Source organism: Furipterus horrens, unplaced genomic scaffold (assembly GCF_987537825.1).
Source record: "Furipterus horrens unplaced genomic scaffold, mFurHor1.1.pri manual_scaffold_6, whole genome shotgun sequence".
Classification (NCBI taxonomy): Eukaryota; Metazoa; Chordata; class Mammalia; order Chiroptera; family Furipteridae; genus Furipterus; species Furipterus horrens.
In genome coordinates, this window is record NW_028327176.1 from 95,495,924 (window position 1) to 95,516,893 (window position 20,970).

Consider the following 20,970-nt stretch of genomic DNA (forward strand, 5'->3'; position numbering starts at 1 on the left):
GCTTAGTTGTCTTTAACTTCATTTGAAACCTTTGTTAGATAATATTGTGACAGCTGTCATATCAGCGTGCATTTTAAAAAACTTTATCAAAATTGGTGAGTTTTGTGCAGCCATTTTAATATTGAAGGTGGAAGAAAATACTCGACATTTTTGGCATCTTATGCTTTATTACTTCAAGAAAGGTAAAAACGCAATTGAAACACCAAAAAAGATTTGTGCGGTGTATGGAGAAGGTACTCTGACTGATAGAACATGTCAAAAGTGGTTTGCCAAGTTTCTTAGTACTACTGACATTTTGACCAAATAATTCTGTGCTTTGGCTATCTTATGCAGTGGACGATCTTTAGCAGCACCCCGGGCTTCTACCCACTAGAAGCCAATTGTGGGAGTTGGCCGACATACTCAAAACATCCAAATCAATAAAGTTATTGGTGAAAATAAAAAATGTGTCTTTTATTTTACGGAAAAAAACATACAGACTTTCTGGCCACCCAATAAATGCTCAGCTAGTGGGGTTCACAGCTTCCCAGCCTTCAGTCTGGCCTGAGGCACAGGTGCAGGGATAGCGGAACCAGCAGCCACCCTAGGGGGCCTTGGGGCTCTCCTAATTAGGAGATAGTCACACATTTGTTCAGAACCCTCAGGAAGTCTTAGGGGGAAAGAGAATGGCCCACCTTCCGACCTGGCAGATTATGGACCTGGCTCAAATCTAGGGTAGGAAACCCCAGGATTTTCAAAAATCTCCCAGTACAAAAGAATCACCTAGGAGTTGGTCAAAATCCAGACCCTGGCCCAAGCCCAGTGATTCTGACTTCAGGTGCCTGAGGTGGGATTCCAGAGATCTGCCTTTTAAGTAAGTGTTCTAGGTGGTTGTGACAAAGGTGATTTACATTTGCAGGGAAAAAAGAGAGCTCCCCAACAAGCAAGGTGTCCCATTGCTGGGCTGGGGTGGCAGTAGCCTGGCTCAATTAATCCAAGAGACAAGGGACGGTCCAGAGCCCCGGGTCTCAGACTGCTCCAGCTCAGCCGTCACCTCAGGATTTGCAAAGATCCACCTTTCTCATGCATTTAAAAAGCAACTGTGCAGCCTAAGACCCTTCCATTGTCTGGGGGAAGGCAGGAGGCTTAACTAGGATTGCAATTACACTAAGTGAAGTCCTCAAGTGAAGTTTCTGGAATAAGTGTTAGGAAAATTCTTTAAAGAAAAATTGATCTGTCACCACCTTCACATGGCTGTTTGCATTTTACGTGCTGCACCCAGCCTACCTTTGTGCAAACAGATGTTTACATGGCTGCAGCCATAGAGCAAGCGGCTACTCCTTACTACCCTTACACACACATATACATTGATTTCTGCCCTTCATCCCACCACCTGTTCTCCAAGGGCTGGATACTGCCAGCAAGAATGTCACAAACTCAGGGACCTGATGAGACCTTAGGATAGCTCTTCTTGCCTCAGTTTCCTCTGGTCTACAGCGATGATAGGAAGAGAGACTGAAGCAGGCAAGGGCAGGGAATGCTCAGGGTTGGGAAGGACCTGATAATAATAAAGGGCCAGCTAGTAAATACTTTCAGATTTTGTGGGCCGTATAGTTAGTCTCTGCTGCAGCTTCTAAGTTCTGCCATTGTAGCAAGAATTCAGCAATAAACAATATGCAAATGATGGGCTAAGTGTAATAACATTTTATTTACAAAAACAGGCCATGGGATATATTTGAGCCAGGTTCATAATCTGCCAGTCCTTGCTTTAGGGTATTTCTTTTAAATGCTCATCAAAGCGCTGCCACATACAAACCTAAGCAGTCGTCCGTAGGCAGACTGCACACCATCCCCATTTAACGGGAGAAAAAATTGAGGCCCAGAGAGTGGCTAGTCCCATTATTGACAGAGGCAGGACCCCAAGGCAGGTCTGGTATCTCCATCACACCACAGAATCCCCAACACGGGTCCCTCCCATCACCAGCTCCAGTACCTGTCCTGTTCAGCAAGGAGGAAGACCTTGGCCACACTCACCAGCACCCAGGGGGACCCCCCAGAAACACTGGAGAGCCATCCTGCTGGGTGCACGTTGTTTCCCAGCCCTCCATGTGCAGGGTGCAGCCAGGCTGAGTCAGCTGGGGGCTCCACCCAGCCCGTGAATGGGAGGAGCTGCCCCTGGGTTCCAGCTCTGCCCAGGCTGGTGAAGGCAGCAGCCAGCTGGCGATGATGGCACCATGCCCCCATTTCTCTCACCAGGGGCAATGATCCCCACCAGCAGTCAGCTCAGTGCAGGCAAAAATGTAGAAAAGTGGGGGGTGGCGTTCTCAGGAAGATGCCCTCTCAAGTCATATTCACCTTTGAATTAACTACCAAAAACTCAATTCAGTAAACAGGCTAGAAGTGTGGTCCCTGAAGCCCAATGCCCTGTGTTCAAATATTGGCTCTGCCTCCTGAGAGAGATATTGGGGTAATGGAAATGTTCTAAAACCAAATTGTGGTCCAGGTTGCACAAGTCTATAAATCTATTAAAATTATTAAATTATACATTTAAGAAAATCTTGGCTTGGCCGTTTAAAGCTGTGTGATCTTGGACATGTTGCTCAACATCCCTGTGGCTCAGTCTCCTCATCTGTGAAACAGGAATACTAGTGCCTGTGTCATAGGCTAGAGGAGGAGTCAATGAGTCAACAATGCGAGGACTTTAGAATGGTACCTTGCACCTAAGGGGATCAATAAATGTTTGCTACACAGCAATGGGAGGTGTTTGGGTCAGAGAGTTATACTTGGCTGCACACATGTATTTGTATGTTTCTAAACCGAGCGGCCAAAAGGCCCAGCCCCTCCTAGCCTTTGCTCCTGCTGTTTGCTCTGCAAAATGCTCTAGGCTCTTCCCTCTCAGGTCTAATGCTAGTTGCAATCAGAGGTCATCTCTCCTCTCTGCTCCTTCTGTACTTAATCTTTTAAAGCAAATCCTTGGAAAGGCCTAAATGGCATATGGTTAACTGTTCACCCACTGGTTTGGGAGCCTTGGGCCAGGGAGAGGCGATATCTTGTTTGCCCTACTCCTGTCCTTGTGGCTAATGTCCCTACGGTGACAACCTAGGTGCTGAACTGAATCCAACAGCAGGGGCTGAGGCTTTAACATTCTCTGTGGGTCTGGGCACAGTGGCCATAAAGGTCAATGAAGGTAATGGGGTGACAATGAAGAAAGGTGAGCTAAAGCACTGACGGTGACCCTCCCTTGGTCCAGGCAATCTCCCTACACACCTGGTTTCCTCTCAGTTACAGAGAACACAAAATGCGGAAAGAGGCAGTGATAAGGCGACCTACAGCCAGAGCCCCAGGGCTGGGCAGGCAGAGTGTTTTCAGAAGCTTGCAGAGATTCGCCAGGGGGCAGGTTCACATTCAGGAGGGGCTTCCCTGGCCTCCACTCTCCAATCTCTGGCTTCTAGATCTGAGCACATAGACAACCCAGGCCCCAATAAGTGAGCCGGTGTCTTGCACAGGTTGGTACCCTGCTAGCAGTGGCTCCTGTTGACTTCCTGGGCTTCCCTGTGCAGAGCCAAACGTGTGAGCGCCCATCAGATAGGCGCCCCTCTCTGCCTACTTATGACCCTGGGAAACGGGGGGAGGGGGCAGGGGGTTCTGGAGGGAACAAAGAAAGCAGAAAGGGTGAGGGTTGAAAGGAACACCGCTAACCCTCAGTTGTGGGGGGCACTTCTGACTCCACAGTATTGCAGGGGGACGAGGGGCCACTGCAAACCCCAGGAAGCCTTCAGGCAACGCAACCCTAACTTGCAGCCAGGAGGGAACAGAAACACCTGGGAAGAGGGACGAGTATCCGATGCGCACCACAGGGGTCTCCGCCCTGCCACTGGGAGGGTCCCTCCTTCGCGCACCCCTGTTCCCCCACAGCCCTTTCCCGAGACACCCCGCGGCGCCGCCTCCCCTTCTCGGCAGCTCCTTCCAGGCCGGTTCGCAGGTTCCGACGCGTCCCTTCCCCTCCACCCCGCGCCCCGCCGACAGCCTGGAGCCCGGGAGTGGGGAGCGCCATCGGCCGCCACCCCTGTTCCCCCGGCGCACTTACCGAAGTTCCTGGTCCCCTCCTCCCGGGCCTCTTGGGTGAAAATCCAGGGGGGATTGGTCGCGTAGAGGGAGGTGGTGTTGGGGTTGGCATGCTTCTTGCCAAAGATTTTGCTGAAGGTGCCCTGCACCGTCTGGTTCTTTTTCATGCTGCCGCAGGCCGCGCGGGCACTGAGGAAGGGCCGTCCCTCGGTCGCCCTGCCCTGCCCCGCACTGAACCCCGCACCGTCTCCCCAGGGCGCTCTACCAGGCCATGCTCCCCGCAGTCCTCCCCGCCCGCGCGTCGGGCGACAGGTGGTGCGGACTCCGCCGCTCGCCTGGAAATGCGAGCTACCTGGACAGGTAAGAGGCTGTGGCTGGAAGGGGCCCCGCCCCGCGGCCGCCCAACTCCCCCGGCCGCATTCCTGCCCGCCTCCGTCTGCAACAGGCCATTGTTGGCACGGCCCAGTGGGCTGGGGACCTCGCCCGGCCCACGCCCCGCCTGGAAGAAGAGGCCCACCCACCCCACCCCCAGGTCTCCGCCTGGCCCTCTTCCTTCACCCGGTTCTCCCTGGGGAAGGGAGGAAGCGGGCAAGTCCCTTGCTTCTAAGGAGAGTCATGACCAGGCCAGTATGGGAACTTTGGAAACGGCTCTGTGCCCAACACTGGGGAGACGGCTAGCTAAAGCCAGCTGAGGGGCTCTACAAGCGCTCGAAAATGTGGGCCACTAGCCTTCAAACGATATAACGAAATGCTTCTAAGGGAAAAAAATGAGGCCCCCCTCGGGGGGTGGTGTAGGGGAGCAATAGACTAGCATCCCAACCTGAATGACAAAGGTAGAAAATATCTTCATTGACAGAGCTCCAAAGAGAATGTAGGATGACTAAATCTTGGCTTTTTTTTTTTGTATGCCAATTTTTATTTTTCTGTAAAGTTGTGAATATAATTTTTAAAAACTCAAGGTGGGTCCATCCCACTTAAGGTTGGGTTCACTCTCCAGGGAAATGAGGTGCATGGGGTACCATCTTAATTAAGGCAGGGGGTGATTGTCCACTGGGGAAGGTCACATGAAGATCTTGGGGGATGGTGTGAAAGATGCTGAAGGGGCAAAGTTAGGTCCAGCGTTAGATTTTGGTGCTTTGTGGGCAGCAGGAGTGGAAGGCGGGGGGCTGGTGATCCGTCAGGGATCGGATCATAGGTGCTGTTCTGGCAGCTGAGCTCCCAGAGCAGCAGCCCTGCTGCAGTTCCCCTTCGCTCTCTCCCAGGCAGTTGGAATCATAACCCTCCTTGTACCAAAGGCATTTCCTCCGCAACTTTTCGTTTTGAAGGATTTGAAAGACCAGTAAAATGACCACCTGTATTCCTTCCTCCTGGATTTACCCCTTGTTAACATGCTGCCACATTGGCATCTCCCCCTCTTTCTCTCTCTCACCCTCTGCACACACACTTGTTCTTTTATTTTGCTGAAGGTTAAAAGTTGTGGATATCATAGCACATCTCCCCACACCAACCGATACTTCAGTTTCCATTGCCTAAGAATAGGGACATCCTCCTAAGTGACGACAGAACAGTCATCACACTCAAATTTAACCATGAGACACTATTATCATCTCCCAAAAGGTCATTTTCATTTTTTTAATTCACAGTCTAATCGACACTCACACATTGCATTTGCTTGTCATGTCCCTTTAATCTCTTAATTTAGCACAACTCCATGCTTTGTTTCTTTTTTGTGACAGTGACATTCTTGAAAAGTCCCCTTGACTTGCTCCAGCATCAATGGACACACAGTCTTTGGAGACTGTGGCTGTGAGGTGTTCCCAAAATGTTTTTGGTTGGAGATATGCCTGTGGCCAACCCTGTCCCACCCCACCCACCACCACAGCACTCCTGGAACTAATTCCCATTCATTCAAGGGGTGTCTGTGGAGGCTCTCCCAGTTGCCCACTGCTGTGCTGAGTGTTCGGGGTATGCGGGGATATAGAGAATTAGAGAAGTCTCATTTCTACCATAGAGGATGTTGGGGTCTCATTAGGGAGATTAGGTTTTACATGATTCAAGGTGGCAGGCCACGATGACTAAGTGCAGAATAGAGATTGCTGTCACTAATATACACAGTGGGAATGCAGAGGAAGGGAGGTCAGTGTGGGCTGGAGAAGTCCAGGAAGGCTTCTTGGAAGAATTGAGACTTGAGCTGGCCAGTGAAGGATGACAAGGATGTTAATAGAGAAGGGAAGGAGCTCATTCTAGGGCATGCACACATACCCATGCCATCCATCCCTCTGCTCTCCTATCTCCACCTCATGGTTCCTCCCACTGTCTACCCAGGAAGGGCACAAGAGAACCCCAGATGCCCCATCATGCCCTGGACACCCTCACAGCCCACCCGAGTGCTCTAGACACTCAGGCATAAGACAAGGGCTTCTTTCTTTGAGACCTCTGAGATATGAGGTCCCTCCCACCTTCGGTAGCTCCTGGGTTATTACATCCAGAAAAAGCCCCAGCAGAGCCCTCACTGAGCGGCTCCATTCCTATGCAACTTCCGCTATATAACCAATATTCTTGAGGACTGCTGTGTGCCCAGCTCAGGGCTGTGAAGGATCCAGAGAAATCAAGGGCATGCTTTCTGAGTTCAAGGTGCTTTAGTCTTTTTGGAGAGGTTAAGAGCGGGGAGGTAATGAAAAGGAGAAGACTAACACTGGGTTAGAGACTCAGAGGAGGAGCAATCAGAGTGCCTGGAGGACCCAGGGAGGGCGTGCAGCCAGCGTGAATGCCTCTGTGGGGGCTCAGGGTAGTGGAGCCCGGAAGTGGGGAATAGGAGGGAGGCCCCTGCAAGGTTGGCCAGAGTGGAAAGGCTTAAAAAATTCAGCTGGAAAGATCATAAACAACTCAAATTGTCCACCTGGAGATGACTGATTAAATAAATTATGGCACATTCACACATTTGGAATAACAATGTAACTCTAAAAAGGAATGAGTCAGCTGACTGTGTCCAGTTATCTTCAAGATAAACTGATAAACTTGACAAAATGGTGTGTATAGTACGCTACCATTTGGGGCAGGATAAGTATGACCTTACTTGTTGGTATTGGCACAGAGACACTTTGGAAAGATCCATAAGAAATGAAAAGAAGTGTTTACTGGGGGGGGGGGGGTGGAAGAGGTGGGAACTGGGCAAATGGGGGGATAGGCATGGGAGGGAGAATTTTCACTGAATGCTTTTTTATATTTTTAAATTTCCAAACATATAATTCCTATTTAAAAATTAAAGAACCCTGGTCAGGTAGCTTAGTTGGTTGGAGCGTTGTCCTATACACCAAAAAAGGTTTCAGGTCTGCAAGGCACATATGGGAGGCATCCAACTGATGTTTCTCTCTCTCTCTCTCTCTCTCTCTCTCTCTCTCTCTCTCTCTCTCTCTCTCTCTCCCCCTCCCTTCCTCCCTCTGTAAAATCAATAAACACATCCTTGGGTGAGGATTTTTTTTTAAATAAAGAAAAATAACTAGGGATAAGTGTTTAGTCTAGAAATGTGGTCCATAGAGCAGTAGCATTTGCATCACCTGGGATCGTAGTGGAACTGTAGACACTCTGGCCCCATCCCAGACATTGGGCAACCTCTCTGAGCCTCAGTTTGTTCATCTGTTAAACAGGCTATTAATTTAAGGTCATTATGAGTTTCAATGAGCTGATGTGTTAAGGTAGCCAGCAGAGGATCTTTGTTTTAACAAGATCCCCACATGATTCAGGAGAAGCTCTGGCTGCAAGGGTGACCAGTAACAGCTGGGTTTGAAGGATGTTCCTCTAAGACCTGGATGAAGGATGGATGGATGGGAGGGAGAAAGTGCAGGCTGAGGGGCTAAGGGAAGGGACTTAACTCATTGGTTGATTGGGTTATCAGGTGGTTAAGAGATATAAGCAGGAGGAGATGTGTGCTAGTGGCAGAAACAGAAAGGGCAGAGTTGTTTGTGGGACATTTCTTAGGAAGAAAGGAGAGTAAACAGCTTGCATGTATGAGGAAAAGTAAAACAAAACAACCTCTGAGGCAGTTTCCTCAGCTGTGGCGTGGGAGCTCCCCTCCTGGGTTGTGCTGAAGTTAAATAAGCTAATGGATGGGAAATGCTGCGACAAGGGCACTCCTTAAGGGTTTGTTTATTTCTCCACACTTGAGATCCTCTTGCTTTTGGGGACAGAAGGAAAAGGGGAAACCAGGGTGATATCTGAGCACCAGAAGGGCATGAGGCGCCGGCTGGATGTCAGGGCCCTCCCTGGCCTTACACCCCATTTCACCCCAGTTTCATTCCCATGGTGGCGGGGCTCTGGGAGTCTCTGGAAAGCCTGGGTTCAGAGGTGAGCAGTGCCCCCCCAACTGCCGGTTGAAGTTGCAGCCTGTCAGCCTGGCAGCTTTTGAGGCCCAGTTCCCTGGGGCAGGGTTGGGGCCTATTTCCCTGTCCCACTCAGCACCCTGTCCTGTTGCTGCTTGGCCCTCACTCCATCTAATATCAACACCTCGCACCTGCTCCCCTAGGAAAGAAACAGCCAAATAACAGGCTCCCCTCGAAACAGCCCAAAGCCCAATCCTGTAATTAAACCCCTGCTCGGCAATTACTCAGTAACCTCCAAGAGCCGACATTACTGGCCAGTTCTGGAATGTGGGGGTGGGATTGGGGCAGGGAAGTGGCAGTCTCTCCAGAAACTCAGGCCTCTGTCAAGTTTGTGGTCTCTTCTCCAACAAAGCAAAGTGCTCCTGCCTGAGAGGGTGCACCCTGAGTTGGAGAAGCACCGGCTGAGAAGTCCTGAGAGTCTCCTTTATCCACCCAGGTCACTGCAGCTAGCTCTCCTTAGGCAAAAGTCAGCCCAGCTCCCAAAGGTTACTGAGCTGCAGGTCATCTTGTCCAGCTTCCTGTTCCAGGCCGGAGACACCTGATGCCAGACCAGCTCCTGAGCTGTTTCTTTTGGCCTGCAGGGAGGGTGGGCTCCAACCCCCCTGCCTTGGCATTTCCTCTGAGCTGAAGAAATCTGGTTAGTGTGGATTCCTACATCCAGGGAAGTCATTACCTGGTGCCTGAGAGTGTGGGGATCCAAGGTCCAGCCCTGGGGAGAGACTCATTTCCCTTTGTAACCATGGATTCTGTTGATGGAACCATGACAGACGGGGAAAGGTCCTTGCTGGGGAATAGGTTTCAGTTCTGACTAGGCTGCTTAGCAAGGGTGTGACCTTGGTTGAGTTACCACCTTTCTGAGCCTCAGTTTGCTCATCAGTAAAACAGGGGCTATTAATGGAAGGTTGTTATGAGATTCAGCAAAATAGTGGGTTAAAGTACCCAGCAGAGAGTCTGACTCCTGGTAGGAACTCAGCACTTGCATGTTCCTGTCCCCTTTCTCTACCCTGACCTTGGGCATGGAGATGCTAAACAGAGAGTGCAAAGACAGAACAGAGGCCAGGAGAGGCTGCAGAAAGCGCGGAGCCAATTCAACAGAGTTCCTCAAGAAGGATAATTGAACCAGGGCCCAGGAGACAGGGGGTACAGGTATCCACAAGGTCACCTTGATGGCCAGGCAAAAACATCCCATTATAAAACACATTCTACAATCTGAAATAACACATATGTGTTTTTTTAAAAAGAAATGTTATATATGAAAACCAAAATTCTACGGAGGTTGCAACTATAAACATTTGAAGTGTTCCTGTGAATGGGCAGGGAAAGGAAGGAAACAGACAGTGGAAAAGGTTCTGTTGAAATGCCAGGCCACCTTGTGGGGATCTTTACTTTTTAGTAATCTGCTCTGTTGGGAGATCACCTGTTTTAACTTAAACTCTACAAATAATAACATAGTTTAACATGGAGCTTATCTTCCTTTTTTTTTTTTGAAAGCACACTGGAGGAGGAACCTAGAGATGTGGATTTTTGTGCCCCTTCCGCCACTTACCTCCTGTGAAAGCACGGAGCCTTCCTGAGCCTCAGTCTCTTTACATGCATGCTGATTGGTGGGATCCAACGCCTCGTGTGTTTTCACATCTGGTTAAAAAGCTAGTTGGCTGGCAGAGCAGAGGCAGAACAACAAACATCTGGCACCTCTGGTGTGATGAGGCTACTTCTGGTTTTGGGGGAAGTGGTGAGAAATGGGATGATGCAATGGCATGTCCTGGGCCCAGCCACCTCCTCTAAACCAGGCCCTGCACTGGGGCTGTGGGAGCTTTGAACACTCAAGATCCTCTAGGGAAGAGCAGCGCCCCACATGCTCCCCATGTAATTTGGAGACCACCTCTTGAACTGGGACCTTGAGCCCTGGAAGCATTTCTACGCAACTCATCCTATGTTGGGCTTATTTCTCTGTCTCTCTCCTTGAGACCTGGAAAGAAAAGCAGCCACATCTACCATTCACTGAGCAGCTTTCTGTGTCAGACACGGGTCCGAGTGGATTGCATGTATTAACCCACTACTGTCAAGTCAGCCCCACCAGGGAGGGTGCAAGGCACCCATTTTATGGATGGAGGAAAAAAGACTCCATATGATGTTTACTCATGCTCTACAGCCAATCAGTCCTGCTCTTGGGAATATGCTTTCACCCAGGTTCACAGCAGGGTATGGATGTGATGTCATTGCTGTGCTGTTTGTGGGGATGAGAAATTGGAGGCACCTGGGGGTCCATCCCTGGAGGAGCAGATGCAGAAAGTGTGGTGAACGCATTCGGTGAACCACACAGTAACTGCAAGCAAGGAACTAGATGCTCATAGAAAAACACAGATGCACTTAAAACAGTAGGGAGCAATCAAAGTAAACAGAATGAGATCTAAAACACACAATGCCACTTACGAAAATAAAAAATGACCTGCATACAAAACAACAATATGTATATTTTGCAAGAACACATATAAACATGAAGACACTAATTAAGCACATGAGAATGGTTGCCTTTGGCTGGGGTGGGTGGGGAATGTGGTTGGAGACGAGATAAAGGGGGAAAATTAATACAATAAGAGAAGAGGCCCTCATGCACTGTGAATGAAGATGTATGAATAACTCAGCTTCCTGTATGTGAGGTCCAACAAAAATAAATAAGGATCAGAGAGGTTAATTAATTTGTCCAAATCACACAGTAAGTAAGGCAGGGTGAAGAGAATGTTCAAGTTACTCGGCCTACTTAGAGCAAGGCAGTAGCAGGACACTTAAAACCATCTGCTTGCACCTCAATAGCAGAAAGGGTAGGAGAGGTGGAAGCTGCGTGTGTGGCAAGGTGTGGGGTTGGTCAGTGGATCCTCCTGGGAGCCAAGCCAGCCCTGAGTCTCACTAACTGTCCTCATCCTTCCCAAACACCCACTGGGCACTGTGGGTACAGATCACAGTTCTTACCTTCCAGGAACTTTAATGACAAATAAAATTAGGTCAATGCCAGGACTCTGGCAGAGAAGTCAGAAAAAGGGGGATTTCCAGGATGCACGAATGAAGCAATGTCTTTTGAGGTTTAGAAATAATAACAACATGCCTCATAGCACTTACCTGGCAGCAAACACTGCTCTAAACTCCTGTAGTCCTCACAATGAGCATTCCAGGGAAATTTTTTTATCTGCCTCATTTTGCAGATTATGAATTTAGGCACCGAGAAGTTAACGCTTTATGAAGAAGAGCTGGGATCCAAACCCAGGCAGAGTGGGTCCAGAGGCCATGATCTTAACCTTCCGTGATTTACATATGAAATAAGACACACAAGGCTCAACTAGCCGGGCCTTCCTAAAGGAGCTCTCCCAAGCCACTGCCCCTTGTTGTGGTTCCCAGAGTGAGGGTGACACAGCCTGGGATGGCGACACTCCTGGCAGGGCCCAGTCCTATGATCAGTCGGGGGGGCGGGGTGGGGGGGAATCCCTGCCTGAAGTCCTCAGGAAGTGATTTAATCCCCCCTCCTCCTTTGAACGTTCAACATTCTCATTGTACACATAAGGAAACTGAGGCTCAGAGATGGGTTGGGACTTATCTCATGTCACCCAGGACTCTTAGTAACCAGCCCAGCACTTCAACCCCTCTTAGGCTAAGTCATGGTGCCCTATTCCCCCAAACATCCCTTGCCGCAGCCTCCTGGGTTCCTTCCTACAGCTCCATCAGGCCCTGGACTGGGACCCAAGCCACTTTCCCCAAAGCCAGAGATGCTGGCTACTGCGCCCAGGTACCATGCTCCCACCCTTCCCTGTCCCAAGCAAGATATTATCGCCCAGAGCCTTGCACATCCCATATCAGAGGCTCTGGCAGGGCAAGCCCTGCCTGATGTTCCTCTTCCTCCTCCTCCCTCCTCCCTGCCAGCCTCCCATCCTGGTCCCTCCTAGTCTCCTCAGAAATTAGGGGTCATTACCATCAGGGCGTGAGATCTGAGCACAGTGCACAAGTTCATCAACACCTCAACTCCCAACCTGCCTGCGGGCCCCGAAGTCCACCCCATAACCAGTAGTCAGGGCTAACACAGTGCCAGGAAGGAAACAAGTGCTGAACCCAGCCCACGCCATTGTCGTGAAGGCCAGGAAGTCACCAGCTTGCTGTTTCCCTCCCTTGGTCCTCCCCCTGCCCCCCGCCCCAGCCCTCAGCCCTCAATCCCAAGAAGAAGCCCAGGTATCTCTACATGTGGGATTTCTGACACATTCCTGAGAGATGCCCACCAAGTCTGGTGTTGGGAGATGGTACCCTAGGAAGGGCGGTGATATCTGGATTTTGAAGTTGGGGACAGGGAAGCCCATTCAGCAATCCCCCATCAATCCAGTTACCCATCCATACATGATAATAGCTAATATTTATTGTGTGTGTACTCTGTGCCAGACACTGTCCTAAGTGCTTGTCCAACTAGATTAAGTGGGGACCTTTAGTCCACTCATTTTACACATGAACAAACAGAAGTACAGAGAGGTCAATTGCTTCCCAAGTTTACACAACTAGCAAAATATTAGTTCCAGGATCCAAGCTCAAAGAGTCTGACTCCTGTGTCTGCAATCCCATTTACTATCCATTTACTGACCATCTACCCATCTACTCACAGCCAACCCACCCAGCAACCTGTCCACCCATCTACCCATCCATCCCTGCCTCTCCTGACTCCCTATTTGAAGTGGTTCTGGAGAGGGAACAGCATATGCAAAGGCTCAGAGGGGCAAGACAAGGTTGTGTTTAAGAAATTAGCTACTGCATGGAGAAAAGACAGCAAGAGATGAGGCTGAAAAGGTGAGCGGGGCTCAGATCAGGAGGGACCACCCATCTACCATCTACCCACCTACCCACACTTAGCCCATGCACTCTCCCTCCCTTGCGCTCATCCACCCACCCATCCATTGTCTCTGTAATTTGGAGGACAGGTAGAAAGAGAGAAGGAAAGAGAATGGTGAGTTGGCTGGGTACGTTTCCTCCCTGCCAGTGGTCACTGAAGACATGCTGGGTGCCTGGGGGAATCAGGATTTCTGGAGGTACCTAGATCACTAGGATGATTTTCTCCTCTCTCCGCTTGCCCCGCTACCCACAGTTCAGGGGTCCTGTGAGATTATGGGAAGAGGGAATTGCAGAGTGGGTCAGTGTCAAGCTTAAAAGAAAGACCCTTTCAGGCCTTGAAACCTCAGCTCCCAGCCCTACCCTCATGTCTCCTCAGGAAGACAGAAGGAATTGTGTTGTCAAAGAGGCATCACAATGTCACTGCTCATACCAGTTCTCCCCACCTTGGCACTCCCAGTAGCCTCCCAAGAGACCCAGGGAGCCCTGGAGCCCCTGCTACCGGAAGTTCCATCTCACCACCAAGGAAGGCCCTGGTCAAGGATGAACCAGGTGGGATGACATCACAGGGCTAGATTAGGGCAGCCCAAGGTCACAAGAAGTCTGATTGGCAGGAAAGAGTATGAAGGCCCCAGCTTGGCTCACCTGTGTAGCTGGGAGCTGGGGGCCTCTCACAAATGCTTGGGGGCAGTCTCACTGCCTGACTCTTTTTCCCTGACTGTAGGACCTGGTGGGGGGCAGGAAGTGGGCCACCATTCAACTCCTCTGGTGCTTCTGTCCCTTCACTTCCCCAAGACACTTCCTGGACTCTTAGTTTGCATTACCCTTTCTCATAGCTAAAGTTTAGAGTGCATGAGAGGTCTAGGCACTTTATATATATCAAATATCTCATTAAATCCGTATAAGATAGATTCTCTAGTTATTTCCACTTTTCAGGTGGGAAAACTGAGGTGCAGCGTATTATAAATATCAAAACATTAGGTACCTAGTGGGTGGTGGAGCTGGACTTTGAACTCCAGGCCCCCAAGCCACACAACCTCATGAGGAGGTGAGGCCCCACCTGCCCCCACCTCATCTAAGCCTTTCCGAACCCCTCTGTGCCCAGCGCAGGCAAACGTACTCTCATAAAGGTTCAGAAGAGTGTGCTCAGAACCAGGCTGATAATAACTACCATTTGCACTGTGCTTGCACAGTTCCCACAAGCATAGTACCCCCACATCAAGCTGATGAAGTAGATAACAGCCTTATTATCCCCATTTTGCAAATGAAGCAACTGAAGCTCAAAGAGGTTCAGCCACTTGGCCAAGGTTGCCTGACCTGTAAGGGCAGTCAGGCCTTGAGCTCCCCCTCCAAGGCCCAGGCACGTTCCACAGAACCAGATGCCCCTGACACTTAGCCAGATGCCCCACCCCATGCGATTTGCATTTCAACAGGGAGGAGGCCTTCTACCAGACTGAGGTGCGGATGGTGGAATGTCAGGCATGGGTCAGGCCGGTGGACATGCCTGGGGGCCTGGGGTATTTGAGAGGACAGAGTGTCTTCCCAGAAGACCTGTAATAATGTCACATATGAGGTCTTCCAGCTCTCCCCTAGAAAGCTCCACTCGTGAGTCATTCTCTTCCCCATTCTAAGCCCTGGTATGAGGGACAAACGCATACATGTGAGTATCTAAAAGGCCTGCTGGGTTCTGCCTGTGGGGGTGCACGGCATGGAAGGAGCTCTACTTGGCTTCCTTCTTTTGGCTCTAGCTCGAACCCCAACTGAAATAGGAAGGGAAGGGGCTGGTGGGACCCTCTACTTGCCCTTTAAGTGTTATTGTTTCCTGTGGAATGGGAGGCTTAAGCCAGGGCTGCAGGAAGCAGGTAGGGACGAGGGGGCTTACTCAAACCTCTAAACCAGAGTTTCTCCATCTTGGCACTATTACATTGTTTGCTGATCTTCATGTGGGGCTGTCTGTGCACTGGGGTAGGTTTAGCAGCATCCCTGGCCTCGGCCCACTAGGCGCCAACAGCATCCTGCCATTGGAACAACCAAAAATGTCTCCAGGGTTGCCAAATGGCCCCCGAGGGAAAAATAAGCCCAAGTTGTGAACCACTTTTCTAAAAAGTCACACACATACACACACACACACACACACACACACATACATGCACTTGACGGGGAGGAACTGATTGGGGAAGAGATGGTTAAATGAAACCAGATGTTAACCTAGAAAGTATGCAGTCTGGCCGCACCCGCTTCCAAAGCTATCTGTGCTGGCCCTGGGAGGGGATGGGGTGTTCTCAGCCCTTTGAGGTTAGTCACTTGGATCCTCCCTAGGCCTCTGGAGGGACAAGGGCAAGCCTGAGGCTCCCTGGGCTTCCCTCCCCTCCTCCTCCTCTCCCTTGTCCAGTGTCTTCTCTTCCTCCTTTCTTTCTTCCTCCTTTTTCTCTTCTTCTTCCTCATTCTGGAGACCATCCCTCTGATCCAGTTTCTGTGAGGGACTCATTTCTATATGTGCCTGGGACCCTGAGTGCCCCCCACCCTCAGGGTCCTGAGTGCTGCAGCAGCAACAGCTGGGACCTAACTGACTGGTGGACCCAGGGTCTGAGCTGGGACAGAGAGAGGACGGAGTTCACTTCCTGGTTCCCGTGTTAACTAGTCACTAGTCGTGGACTTCTGCAAGTTCTCACACACCACCTCACTACCTGCATGAACTCAGACTCTCTGGGCTTTAGTCTCTGCATTTGAAACTGGGAGTGACATCTGAAATGGCTCCCAGGATCTTTGGCAGGACCGAGTGGTTAGTACCTGGCACTTGATAGATGCTCAACTCTGTTAGCAAAGAGTGTCGCCCTTCCTTCTTTGGGGTCTCTGGTAATATCCCCAACGGTTCTAAAAGCATCTGCCTCTGTTACCCCTGATACCAGCCTCCCAAGCCCAAGATGCAAGGTTCAAGTGGCCAAGACTGAAGGGTGGGCTGGGGAGCAGGTGTGGGTGCAGGCTGAGGTGTCTGCAGTTCCCTCGTCTCTATGGCCACAGGCTGAGTTCTTCTACAGTGTCTGGAGGACCAGAACCCTGCATTCTCAGAGTCATGCTTAACAGAAGTGGTTCAGGAAAGGGAAGATATTTTTGCGCCAGGCTGTCAGCCGCAACACTGTGGATAAAGAGATTGTCATGGAGGCGATAGCAATGATTTTCATTAGCAATGATGAGGGCCATTTTCATCTGTCACAACCGGGAGGTGGGAAGAATGAATGGAGGCCAGGGATACTGCTAACCATCCTGCAATGCATAGGACAGCGCCCCCCACAAAGAATCATCCAGCCCAGCCTTGGCTGGTGTGGCTCAGTTGGTTGGAGTGTCATCCTGTAAATGAAGGGTTGCAAGTTCAATTCCAGGTTAGAGCACATATGAGTACCTAGGTTGTGGTTTGATGCCTGGTCTGGGTGCATATGGGAGGCCATCAACTGATGTTTCTCTCTCTCCCTTCTTCTGTCCCCTCCCCCCTCCTTTCTATCTAAAAGCAATGAAAAAAAGAAAGGTATCCTTGGGTGAGGATAAAAAATAAATAAAGAATCATCCAGCACAAAATGTGAATGGTGCTGAGAGTGCTGCTCTACAGGCTTCATCTGTGTGTTTGTGTCCACACTGGCGATGTCTTTGTTACTTGCACCCCCAGAAGCTGGCGTACAAGAGGGATAGTTCTGAATGAATGGATGGATGGATGGATGGAGCAACCTTTGTCATATCCTCAGGTCTGGTGAGAGACTGAAATTCATAGTATAACCTCACACTTCTCAGTGCATCGTTCTGTCCATGCAGGGTCCAAGAACCCAGAACCAAAATCCAACATTCAAAACCTTAGTGTTCTAGCCAAACTGGGTAATCTGGCTGCCTGGCAGCTAGCGAGCCTGGGGGTTGTGGACAGCAGGCTTGGTGGCTCACCTGCCACCCAGCACATCTGGCAGGAGCTCAGTGAGTTGACGATGGAACAAGGGCAGGAATGGCTTGATAGACCCTGTCCCACAGTGTAGTGGACACAGTATGCATCGTGGAGGATAGGGTGTGGACCCTGGGGTCAGCCAGGCCTGGGTTCAAATGCCAGCCTGGCTTTTTACCAGCCACGTGACCCTGAACATGTAGCAACTTCCTTACTTCATTTTCTCAACTATAAATGGGATTAATAATAGTACTTTTCTTAAACGGTTAGTGTGAGGACTAGAAGAGTTAATCCACTTACTTCGGTACTATGCTCACAACCACTGGTGTAAAAAGATGGTTGATGACCATCTTCCTGGTTCTTTTCCGGTGCTTGCCCCTCTGCTTGTAATCCTGAGTCCCAGGGCTGAGCCTGGAAGAGTCTGAAAGGCTGCTGACTGCTTGTTCCTGCCCCTCTCCAGCGTGGCTGTGTGCCAGCACTGGGTTAGGCTCCCGGGACACAGAGATGACTAGGATGTGGTCCTGACCCCTGGAAGCAATTTGCAGGCTTATTGGAACATTGGAAGGAGCCCGAAGGACCATGATTTGGGAACAGGATGCAGCAAGCACAGCACCCAGGGTACCCAATGTAAGGAAGCCCTCCCTGTGCCCTGGCACGACTGTGAGAATGAGCACCTCCTCAAAATCAATGCACTTGACCCTCATCCCAGCCCAGCAAAGGGTCCCATCCCAACAGGGGTGCCCGAAGTGCAGAGGAAGTGAGAGGGGGTCAGCGGCTGCAGCATCGGAGCCTTAAAAGGATGGGAAGAATTCTGAAATGCAAATCTGGGGCACATATAATAGGCTCCTGAGTAGAAATATACAGGAGTAAAGACTGCCTTGAGGAAAGTCCTGGGCATGTTTGAATTGTGCAAATAGTTTGTAAATTAAATGCAAAGGAGTGTACATTATGACAGGAGTACCAGGGATTTCTTTTGTAAAGTGGTGGGGGTTGGGTGTTGCTTCCAGTTTCCCCAGGGGCTGCATCCCATCCCCATAGAGAGGAGATGGGTCCCCTGAGCGCTGTAGCTGGAGAAGCGGGCAGAGGCAACCTGACACATGGGCATCGCATCCTGTGGGCTCTGGAGGTCCCTGGTGACACGGGCACTCAGCACCTGGAAGACTGTGGGGCTTCGAAGTCAAAGGACAGTCAAGGAGGGTGATGACAGAGAAAGGAAGAAGTGTCAGTACAATGTGACAGATGTGGCAACAGGAGCCCCTAGAGGGGTCGCCCTCCACACTGACCACGCAGCTGTGGCGCTCACAGAGAGCAGGCATTGCTGTAGCGGACACTTAACAATGAGAGATGTTCTAAAATAGAACAGGCCCGCTGGCTGGTTACAAGGGGAGCACCCCTTATTAGAATTCAGGTCACGTGAACCAGTGTTTATTGTGTGCTCATAAATACTTTGGTCTTGAGTAGAAGAAGGAATGGAATCTTGGAGGCTGTTATGTCAAGGATAAGGGTGAGAGGGAGAGACGGAATTTCCCTGATGGATGGGGGAGGGTGCGCCAGGCTGGGGAGACCACCTGAGCAAAGGCCTGGAAGGCTGGAAGGACAAACAACTGGGGCATAATAGGTATTGACACAATAGATGGCGAGGCTGGGATGTAGGTTGTGGGGAACCCCATCCTTAAAGGTCTCACCTTCCAGGCTGGGGGCCTTGGGCTTTTTTTTCTAGGTAGTAGAGACCGAAGAAGATTTTGAGGAGCAGAGCCACACAATCTGGCCATTCATGAAAAGCAAGGCAATTGGGAGGCAGGAAGGCAGGTAGAAAGCCAGGGTCACCCTGCAGGAGAGAGGAGGGGTGCTTGACTGGTGTGGTGGCAGAGGGCAGGGAGAGGTGGGCAGAGGAGAGAAGGAGGGCACTGACAGCTGCAGCGGATGTGGGAGGATGGTAGATAAGGGTGTTTGAAGATGACCCCAGGCTCCCCGCCTCTGAGTTCACAGGGGCCCCTGAGAAGCAGGTGGAGGTTTGAATGGCAGAGACCAGGTCAATGAATCTTGAAGGTTCTGCCTGGAGGTGTCTGGCTCCATAGCTAGCAGAGCTGTGCTTCTGGGTGGCTCTGGGGCTTCTGATCAGCGGCCCCTTACGTCCCCCTCCTGCAACTGGCCCCAGCAGTTGAAGTCCTGGTGTCCAATACCCCAGCTCTCCCCTTCTTTTCTTCCTCCCAGGATACACAGAAACCCTCAGTACCCAGCTATGGGCCAAAGACACCATCAGGCAAAAGGACGAAGGCTCCCCTGTTCCGGCCGTGGAAGCAGGATCGTGAGCAGACTCTGGCCGCAGCTTACGTGCCAGTGGTGGTGGCTGCCAGGGGCCAGAACTCGGACAAGCTCAGGTTCAATTTCTACACCTCCCAGTACTCCAACTCCCTGAGCCCTTTCTACACCTTGCAGAAGCCTACTTGTGGCTACCTGTACCACCGGGACACTGACCATACCCGCAAGCGCTTTGACGTGCCTCCTGCTAACATGATTTTGTGGCATTCTTAGTCCTGTGCCAGCCAGAAGCCCCTGCCTGCCCCCTCTACCCCCGTGACCCCTGGGCTAGGACAGCTGTGCCATTCCACTGTCAACACTAGTAGAGGGCAGTCTCTCTCCTTGACAGCAATTAAAGTTTGTTCTTCCTTTCCCTGGCAACTGAATGGGTGACTGTAAATGGGTAAACTGGGGCTATAGGGGTGTTTTACAGCAAGATTGCCTCCAGAGGGGCCTGCAGACTTAGAAGGACTTGATTCTTAGTCTCTTCACCCCGAGAGGAACCCCTCCTCCCCTTCAGACCCTAAGACCCAAGCACAGCCCATGCTGGTCATACCCTCCCCCTGGTCCCAGCTGGGCAGCCCCTCCAAAGACAAGAAAGAGGTACATCAGCTGACCACAACCCCCGCTCTTCCTGAGCCCTCTCAACCCCACGTGGAGCAGCCACTGGAGAGTGGGGAAGCGACGGAGGGAGTGAACCCAGCCTCCAGGGACCTCCTCTCCAGGCCTAGTTTTATACAAAACCGCCACTTTTGACTTGCCATTTGTTACTGGGAGATGGATTTCCTATCTCAAGTGTCTCCTCTGGTGGAGAAGAGCTACCTTCAAAGTTGGTTAGGCTCATGGGCCATGGTTCATGGAAAATGGGGATGAAGGCAGAGGGTACCTGACCCATAGCAGGGGCCTGAATGAGTCCCTGGTCACTGCCAACTGGGGTGAATCCATGGCGGTCTGGAACCAACTCTGACTGGCCCATGAGAGCCAACTGTGGGCCTTTCCTCCCAACTCCACAGTTAGCGACTTCAAGTTGGTAGCTTGAAATTGGCTGTGGGAGTAGTTACACCATCAAAATCAGCAAACACCTACAGATTGGGGTTTCTTTGTCCAGAGAGTTAGTTAAGTATTTACCAGCCACACCACTGAGTGAACCCAACTGGTTTCATTTCTAGGGGTCACCTGTCATTGTAGGTAGGCAGTGGTGCATACTCCCAGGGCACACAAAGGTTGGGCTGGAACGGGATAACAGGACAGGGTGACTGGGGCCTCCGACAGCAGCCAGGGCCGTGACTGGCCTCCCTGAGGCCACTGTCTGAGAAGACAGCACGGAGGTAGGAAGACTCGATGCCCCCCTGAAGACCACTCTAATGGCCGAGATGCCAGGTTTTTCTGCTTGTTGTAGGCCTTCTTTCAAGTTAGAGGTTCTCCTGAGATGTCTGGTGATCCAGTCTGGAAACAGGCCACTTGGCA

At 50.9% G+C, this 20,970-nt stretch overlaps 2 protein-coding genes across 5 annotated transcripts in view; one reads left to right on the top strand and one right to left on the bottom strand.

Annotated features, from left to right (window-relative positions):
- CUNH6orf132 (chromosome unknown C6orf132 homolog) overlaps positions 1-4,397 on the bottom strand; it is a 28,445-nt gene extending 24,048 nt beyond the window's left edge. The window contains exon 1 of the mRNA XM_090282405.1: positions 4,067-4,397. Within this exon, the coding sequence (XP_090138531.1) occupies positions 4,067-4,211 (145 nt within the window). The 5' untranslated portion in view covers positions 4,212-4,397. The remainder of the gene's footprint in view (positions 1-4,066) is intronic.
- CIMIP3 (ciliary microtubule inner protein 3) lies at positions 4,152-19,876 on the top strand. 4 transcript variants are annotated; one of them, XM_090282409.1, is made up of 2 exons: positions 4,152-4,404; positions 19,417-19,876. In XM_090282409.1, the coding sequence occupies exons 1-2, from the start codon at positions 4,210-4,212 to the stop codon at positions 19,735-19,737; spliced, it is 516 nt and encodes a 171-aa protein (XP_090138535.1). In that variant the 5' UTR covers positions 4,152-4,209; the 3' UTR covers positions 19,738-19,876. The 4 variants fall into 4 exon arrangements, 3 of the variants coding, with proteins under 3 accessions (XP_090138535.1, XP_090138533.1, XP_090138534.1); XM_090282407.1 differs by lacking the exon at positions 4,152-4,404 and adding an exon at positions 14,869-14,940; XM_090282408.1 differs by lacking the exon at positions 4,152-4,404 and adding an exon at positions 18,654-18,706.
- Positions 19,877-20,970: the final 1,094 nt, after the last annotated feature.

Excerpts from the sequence above, each read along its gene's own strand:
- CIMIP3 (XM_090282409.1), top strand. The coding sequence starts at position 4,210 with ATGCTGCCGCAGGCCGCGCGGGCACTGAGGAAGGGCCGTCCCTCGGTC. Across the intron at positions 4,405-19,416 it reads AATGCGAGCTACCTGGACAG|GATACACAGAAACCCTCAGT; the intron begins GTAAGAGGCTGT and ends TCTTCCTCCCAG.